Here is an 8,723-nt window from a genome sequence, read left to right as displayed (position 1 = left end):
TAAAATAAACACCATGATGTTTAAAGATCATAGCAATCATTGCTTGTAAAGGAGAAATGACGTTGGCTTGGTGTTTCACTCATGAGACAATGTTTCACACACACACACACACACGCGCGCGCGCGCGCAGGCACGCACGCACGTAAACAAACAAACGTTTCACTTTATTTGCTAGTGCCTACTCTTCATGTATTGGATTCGTGTAATTTTGTAATGCTCCGAGGATGGAAGGAGACGGAAGTATTTCTAAGATATAAATTAAAGTAAAGATAAGATAACGCCCAAGAAAGCGCTGTAAATGTTTGGAAATATAAAATATGTTATCCGATATGTATCAATGTACAGGTTGATGCACAGTTCCCGCGGTATGTAGTAAAGCGATACATTACTGTCTTAACGTTTAGTACAGTTTCAAAGTCATGAGCAAACAGGCTACGGGGCACTGGCTTTCACCTCAATCGAGTTGAATAAGAGTGTTCGTGTTATAGTGAGACCAAAATTGGTAAAGCCGGTACTTGCGATGAGATAACACAAATGAGTATTCCTATAATCTCCTTGTGCAAATCTGAAAACAGTTGTATTTATTTTTATGGATATACCCCTGTTCCCCTACTTAAACACTTTCAGGACAGATTTGTGTTTACTTAAAAAGAATCAATATTTTTCCCGGCGTTCACAATTGTTGATCTAGCAAATAACTATGAAACTGTAACAGGATACACCTCATCGCTCACAAAACTAACTCCTGTAAGTCCTACTATCCATTGTGAGGTCTTTGGGTTCTCTCATATTGTGTTTCATTTTGAAAATTTAACAATCACTGTGCGCTACAATTCATCAATATATTATAAGAAAAATAATTTGTAAAAACAGACACAAATATTTTTTTTTAAAAGGTGAACATATCGAAAGGAAATAAATACATAATTATATGCGTGTGCTCGTAAAAGAAAATTAAAAGTAAATAATAAAATGAAATGTATATATATGCACATGTGATAATTGGAATGTCACAACAAGCATTAATCACTATTCAAGTGTCACAGCAGACTATTCTCCTATACCAAATAAATACAGTACATATAATGTATATGTACTTTGAAATACAGAAGTGGTATCACATAACATCAATTTTGCTCCTCTACATTGTTCAATTTGAATAATTCTTCTAAATGAGACTATGGGGAGATTATTACTTTGAGTTTACTGTGCAACACGTGTCGCTGACAGAACATTATGTCTGCTTGTTTAATATTCTGCTATCAATGGCTGTATTTTAACAATAGCACGACTCGTATTTAACCGTTTATTCAATTAATATTTACGTGGCTATTTCTACACCTTGTTAGTTCCTTAATGATACATACCAATTACTTTTATCTCAGTATGATATGTATTCATACTAAATGCCCTTATTTACATACCATTTCACGAAATTTGAGATCTGTGTGCACCATGCCAATTACTCTCTTTTCAACATCATTTACAAAATTTGTTATGAAATTTGTGTATACCAATTGCCCTTATTTGCATATTATTTCACAATATATGCTGCGCGCGAAACCTGTGCACACTACTTACCCTAATTTGCATACCATTTTACAAAATAAGTAATTGCGGTATGATTACCTCATTTCTGGAGTAGGATTTCACTGATGTAAAGGTTGTAAAAATTCCAAACTTCGCAGCAAATTAGAGTGTGTAACAGAGGTTGGAAATGGAATAAAAAGTAGAAAACACACACACAAACACACACACACAAAGCACACACACACAAAGCACAAAAGAAAATACCACAAACAGAAAACCCAGTACATTCAATGTGCAGTACATGGTTGAAACAATTACATCTCTTGCACTTATGCTAGTGTTACGTCTAGGGGTTGCTTAATATAACGTTTCAGTGTCCAAGTATGGTAGTTGTGAGTAGCACGACAGAACGTAAACTATTCTCCACTCTAATTGTCTTTCTTGGGTACCAGGTTCTACGAGCTTAGCTGTTAGGTATCGTCACATACACGTACGCTCTTGCACTCAGGCAGAGAGAGACACCGCACACCAACAGTTGAGTTGTAATCAAAATCTAAGAGTAAAGTTTATTTCTCCATGTCCTTCACATATAAGTTCTAGTTGTCACCTTGAAATTATGGTGATGTCATTATTGTAAACATAGTTTGCTATACATAAATGATCCCTCACCTAGATTCATTGTTCTAGAAGACATGGTGAACTTGCCATCTAAATATTTAAGATTGAGATTTAAGATCATGCCATATGTAAATTGTTCACGTGTAAGACAAATGTTGATCACGCTATCGGAAAATTAAGTATTAACTTGAATTCGATAATCAACAAGTTATCTTGTTTACAAGTACTAATATATGTTATATCAAAACACTTGACATTTGTTAGCTACTAGAGATAAATGTAATTAGTACAGGATTAGTAGATAAATCAACATATTATTTGATCATGCTGTTGTTAGCTCCTGGTTGTCAATAAGTAGTACAGAGGTGAAATTTAGGTAAAATATGCCAAAATTCCAAATATGATATTTCTTGATCGTAACACAAGTGTAGGATAATGAAGTTAGTTCTTTCAGTTAGGCCTCAGACCCCCCCCCCCCCCACCTTAATTGGACAAAATTGATATTTGTTTCTGAGAGCCCAGTCAATTTCAAATCTGTATGCAGTAGAATATATTACTGTGAATACAAAGCCCTCGTTGCCTACATATATTACTACAGCAACATTTAATGGTTCGCAATACTTCTTGTTACCTAAACATTATACTTGATTGAATGCCATTTGCCAATAACCACCCACGCATCGATTTGAGACAAGACAAATCCCCGGAGAGCATAAAATCCACTAAGTTATAATTGAGACGGTTTATTTTGATTTGTAATTAAGATTGAATGTTAATGTGATTTTCAGTACCAAACAGAAGGAAAGAAATAATGGGTTGTGACAGTAAGTTTAGCTGTCTTTTACTGACAGTTAATTAAAGTTACATAGAGGCAATCATGCATCCTACCAACAAGATATGACTCCCATATCGGGTGACGAAAATACGACTAATTTCAGACAATGGTCTTTCAGTATGACAATTTCTTCACCATTTCTGGGCAAATGTACGATAACATGAGATGAAGTTCTTGCATTATTACGGGGCCAGGCATGTGGACCTGATTTTCGGAGATATGGGACGATACCAGATCCCAGATGTCCAAGAAGCTGACACCAATGCCACCAAAGACCCGACGGATCATTCTGTTCATGTCATGAAATCTGTAGTTAGAGCTATGAACTTTCTGTACACTGTCAGCGTTATCTCGTGGGTGTGCTAATTTAATCATGACAATAGATTCTGGGCATCGTTTGAAAAGTCGGAGAATGGCATATTTCGCTCCAAAGATTCTATCCAAATAAGTTCTTGTTGTCCAGGAACCAAAATGGAAACAGAAATTCATCACAACCACGGGGGTAACAGCAGTGCAATTTCTTATTCTATCTATGTAATCACCTTCAAAAAACATACCCTCAACATACTGTATAGGAGAGCCACCCCTGAGAAAAAGGTACTGCCTTTGTAATAACTCAGATGGTAGAACGTTAAGAGCCCTCAAACATGATTCAATTTGGCCAACGGTTGAATCTCCATACATATATACTTCTTTTCCCAATAGACACTTTTCCATGTCTTCTTTCTGCCATTGTTGACTGCGACACATTAAAGGTACAAAGGTCAGGTTGTCCTTCCAATAACCACTGGACAGTGGAACCGGTAGGTCAGGTCCACATGTCGGAGGTTTTGGTGTCACATTAGAATCTGGGATGAAATAATAAAGGAATGTGATCAACATAAAAATCAAGGTGTCTCGTCAAGTGAAATATTTGTCTGAATATCGGTGGTTTTCATAAGTCTTGTACGCTTATCAAGATGTGGCTGGTTACCGTAATACAATGGAATGAATTTTTGTCTAATGTCTGAATAAAGTGGGCAACAGAGTAAAAAGTGAAATTCGTCTTCAACTGATGTTTTACAGTAATTACAAAATCTTCTGTGTGTGTGTGTGTGTGTGTGTGTGTGTGTGTGTGTGTTATTGTGTCTACCTGTTTCAGTCCGAGGCTGCAAGTTATATGCTGAGAGACGGCATCTCCAGAGAATATTACGAAGGTGTGGTTCATCTAAATTTATAAGATAACTCTCTGTCGTAAATACTGACTTTAAAAGTACAATATGTTCGGAGTTTTGGGCTTTCATTTATGTACGTTGACCAGTTCTGGGCATCAATGTATTTACAATATATAGTAATAAACAATGTATAGTTATTACAAATTACAAATACATTTAATAGTCAAGATAAATGTTTATTATTAGCTAATCGAAATATGATTGATTGAAGACAATGGTTGGTTAAAGCAATACATACTGCAGATCTTTCACATTGCTTTGAAATAGCTTTGCATGGATATGTGCATGTAAATATTATAATCAACTATTCCTTACATATTTGTACACCATTCTCCATATACTTATTCACCATTTTGGAAATTCTTATTGTGTACATTTTAGGAACAATCGATATGCTTACCTTTAATTTTAATTTTAATTGGATTTCCAATCGCAGATTTTTGTTTTTCTCTGTGTAAAGAAATTCAATGAAATCAAACACATGATTAAATTAGTTGCTTATTACCCGTGATGGATGTGTTCAGTATTTACTCGTTTACAAATAAAGTTAAATAACATACAAAGGCCAAACATCAAATGGCCAACTGAGTTGCAAATGTAACAAAATAATACTTGAAGATAAACAAGCGGGTTTCATGAAGCTAATGCCCATATTATATGATCCTTTCTAGCATAACAAGCCCCAAAACGGGAAATACGCTATTAAAACATACATCTGAAAGTAATAAAGCTAATAGAAGTCAGAAATATTTTCCCTTTATCTGAAACATATTCATGTCACCTAAGACTCGTGATGCAATAGTGTACTACTGATAGAACATTAGATGCAAAAATAGTTTTAATTTGGCGTCTTTTGTCAATTGACCATTCATCTAGGACTCAGAGTTTATGAAAATGCATTTATTTCGTGGAGTGGCGTTCATATTTCAAGAACATGCATCTTCAACTTCAAAACACCAGTTAAAAATGTCACACAGGGAAAGGCTGAATACTTTCCCAAAGTTGTATATAGGGTCAAACTGTAATTTGGGTTGTAGGTTCACTTACTAGGTAAAAGCACTTTAAAGCAATTCAAAACACACAAAATTATACATTTGCATGTCAAATTTGCTCTAACAGAACCAAAGTTTGCGACACAGCTAACGTTCCTAATGTTTGGTGGCAACTTGCGTCACTTTTATTGTCCTAGCAGTTGCCTAGTATTCCCACATTGGAGTTAGTAGAGCTGTATATGTATTAGATGAATATAAGGTAAATAATAACGATTATATATTTTAAGGTAATATCATTATATTAACATCTGAATGAGTTATTCAAAGCAGTTTAGGAGAGGTCAAAAGAGGACGATTGACATAATAACTGGGACATCTTGGTGCATCTCAGGTTTATGATTTTTCCAGTAAGGTTATGGTCACCTTAAGGTTATCTCTGATCATTTAGGTTTACCATTTTCCATCTATTTTAACAGTATTAACTGGTCGATTTTAATACGTTAGCAGTAAATATTTACTACAACATTTAGATGATGTATTAGGTGTAAAATGTCCATGCTGACCCTAATTTTAGATAAGGGCTATTGTTGCAACGCATCTGTCCACTATGTCTAGAAAGGGGTACAATTCATCCTTTTACCCAATTTAATGGCTAGGTTGCCCATTGTACCGTTTTATTTTATTCCTGGTCTTATTATTTTTTACTGCAATATTGACTTGATATATTATCAGTTGTAACTATCTCGTGCTTAACAGTATTCGACAATAAGAGTTGTTATTCGAAATATTCTGTTCACTACGACTGTACTTACCCTTCGAAAAGATACGACATTCCCTCGGTATCCCTTGCTGTATTAATTACCATGTCACCGAGGTTATGAGTGGTGCTCTTTAAGTCCTCACACGACAATTTCTCGGGCTTTTCGCAAATAAAGGCTGTTTTCCCTAAAGACGAAGGACTGACAAAACCACATTTATCCTTCCAAATTCCGAGTCCATTAGTTATAGTACAATCTCTTATTTCTGCTAGTTCACCATTAGTGAATTTTGCCTGGAACCCGAGACGCTTGTTTTCAAAGGTATTTAAAAACGTTTGGTATAAGATGGCCTCTCGATGGCGTACTAAATGGATGGCTATGGTTGCATCCCCTTTCCACGCAGCATAGAAATATATACTATAGGTGCCATTCCCATAATCAAATACCCTCCCTCCAGTTCTTGTACCAAGCTTTTCATTGGTCATCAAGCCTTGTAGAAAGTCTCCTCCACGTAAGCGTCTATTACCATACTCATCATAGGCTTCCATGATGACTTGAATGTAATCACCCTTTCTGAAGGCGTTGTCTTGTACTAGTGATAACCTGAAGTACAAAATGGTGACATTTCAGGATAGGATCTACTAACAGAAAGAAAGAAAGAAAGAAAGAAAGAAAGAAAGAAAGAAAGAAAGAAAGAAAGAAAGAAAGAAAGAAAGAAAGAAAGAAAGAAAGAAAGAAAGAAAGAAAGAAAGAAAGAAAGAAAGAAAGTAAGAAAGAAATAAAGAAAGAAAGAAAGAAAAAGTAAGAAAGAAAGAAAGAAAGAAAGAAAGAAAGAAAGAAAGACGACAGACAGACAGACAGACATACATACATACATACATACATACATACATACATACATGCACATAGACAGACAGACAAGCACTGACTGACTGACTGACTGACCGACCGACCTTCCGACCGACCTTCCGACCGACCTTCCGACCGACAGACAGACAGACAGACAGACAGACAGACAGACAGACAGACAGACAAATTTAATAGATAGAATCGTAGGATAATAGAACACCATAATTTGAAAACATTATGAAATCAATTCTCGCTAGTTCAAAATTTTATTTGTCTTTATGGCTTGATAATATGGCACTAAATATACACTTCATTCACCATCTCTCCAACATTAAGGCAATCTCATAATTCATATCACAGACACAGAAGATAACAACTTAAAAATTATAGAAATTAGTATATTCAGGTGTATCGAACAAGTTGTCGTAGTCATGAAGCAAACTTAAAATACAAAAAAGGAAATTTTTCTTACTTTGATTTGGAGAGTGAAGTTAACCCAAAGGAGTCGATTTCTGCTTCAAATGGATTTAATTCTTTTTTAACGGTGTCACCCCGATTCAAGTTACTGTAAGACCACTCAAATTCCTTAATGATGCTAATCCAGTCCATCCCAAAGTGACTATAATTTATGTACGGAAATATGTCGTCGCTAGAGACTGGCTCTTTCTCCCTAAAAACATGTAAGCCTTGTTTCGTTTGGGCAGATGAGTCTGCAAACTTTTGTACTGGTGGTTTGACACCTTGTGTATGAGACACTACACTCCTTGTCATTGTCTGGAAGGAATGATATTAACATTGTAAAAATTAGTTGTAAAGTTTCGATATGGATAAGAAATGTCTATGAATGTTGGCTATTTGTTAAATAAACCAACGCTTTCTCTGCTCAACACTATACCATGTATGTGTTTGTAACATAAGTACGTGAAAATTGTTGATGTTGTGCTTACTGAGTGATATATGGAAACAAAGAGTGTAAACTCAAGTAATGAGCATATATATATATATATATATATATATATATATATATATATATATATATATATATATATATATATATATATATATATAGTTATATATATAGTTATGGTAGTACTGGAACTCTTTCTTGGTTGTAACTCGGAGTTTCACGCATTGTGCGATCATCAGACAACTTTGCATTGTGCGATCATCAGACAGAGTTGTCTGATGATCGCACAATGCGTAAAACTCCGAGTTACAACCAAGAAAGAGTTCCAGTACTACCAAAACTATTACGCTCTGCCACTGCGGTATAGAGCACTGTCTTAGCAGATTGATACTCACCGAGTTATATATATATATATATATATATATATATATATATATATATATATATATATATATATATATATATATATATATATATATATATATATATATATACATACACATGTTTAAAAGGAACTTGCAATACTTTATCGAGACTGATGATGTTCTGTTTCAGCCTGTGGGTAGGGTAAATAGCTTCTGTTGAAAGTAAAGACTGCGAGTACAAGCTTTCTTACCCTAATGGATACAATGGCTAAATAAAAGTTTGTGTACTTACCGTGCTTTCCAATGCAACATATAAGACAAACACCACGATTACTATGAATAGAATATATTTCCCTTTTGAACCTATCCTATTCTGTGAAGACGGCATCATGGTGGCCAGATAACACGACAGCGATCAATATTGTTATGCGAATCAATAAATAAGTCTACTATATTTGCGCTACGTATATTTAATATTCTGCACTGGAAGTAGCTGTGTGCCTATGTGATAGGTGTATGCACAAACGAATTAAAAATGTTTACTTTTTGGTGATAATACCATCAGCTGTCACCAAAAAATCCAACGTTCACTAAGGAGTTTTAAGTCCGGATATATGTTAAGTAACGAATGAGTAATGAGAGTTTCAGTGTAACC

The 8,723-nt window shown here is 34.9% G+C and overlaps 1 protein-coding gene across 1 annotated transcript; it reads right to left on the bottom strand.

Moving 5' to 3' along the window:
• Positions 1 to 2,107: 2,107 nt before the first annotated feature.
• LOC144438327 (NXPE family member 3-like) lies at positions 2,108 to 8,480 on the bottom strand. The gene is made up of 5 exons (XM_078127402.1): positions 8,361 to 8,480; positions 7,269 to 7,570; positions 6,002 to 6,550; positions 4,598 to 4,647; positions 2,108 to 3,831 (listed from the first exon to the last, which is right to left on the bottom strand). Exons 1-5 carry the CDS (start codon positions 8,457 to 8,459, stop codon positions 3,098 to 3,100), a joined length of 1,734 nt encoding a protein of 577 aa, XP_077983528.1. The 5' UTR covers positions 8,460 to 8,480; the 3' UTR covers positions 2,108 to 3,097.
• Between the last annotated feature and the right edge of the window lie 243 nt (positions 8,481 to 8,723).

This window comes from Glandiceps talaboti, chromosome 1, assembly GCF_964340395.1.
Source record: "Glandiceps talaboti chromosome 1, keGlaTala1.1, whole genome shotgun sequence".
Taxonomy (NCBI): Eukaryota; Metazoa; Hemichordata; class Enteropneusta; family Spengelidae; genus Glandiceps; species Glandiceps talaboti.
This window is presented reverse-complemented; position numbering and strand designations above follow the sequence as displayed.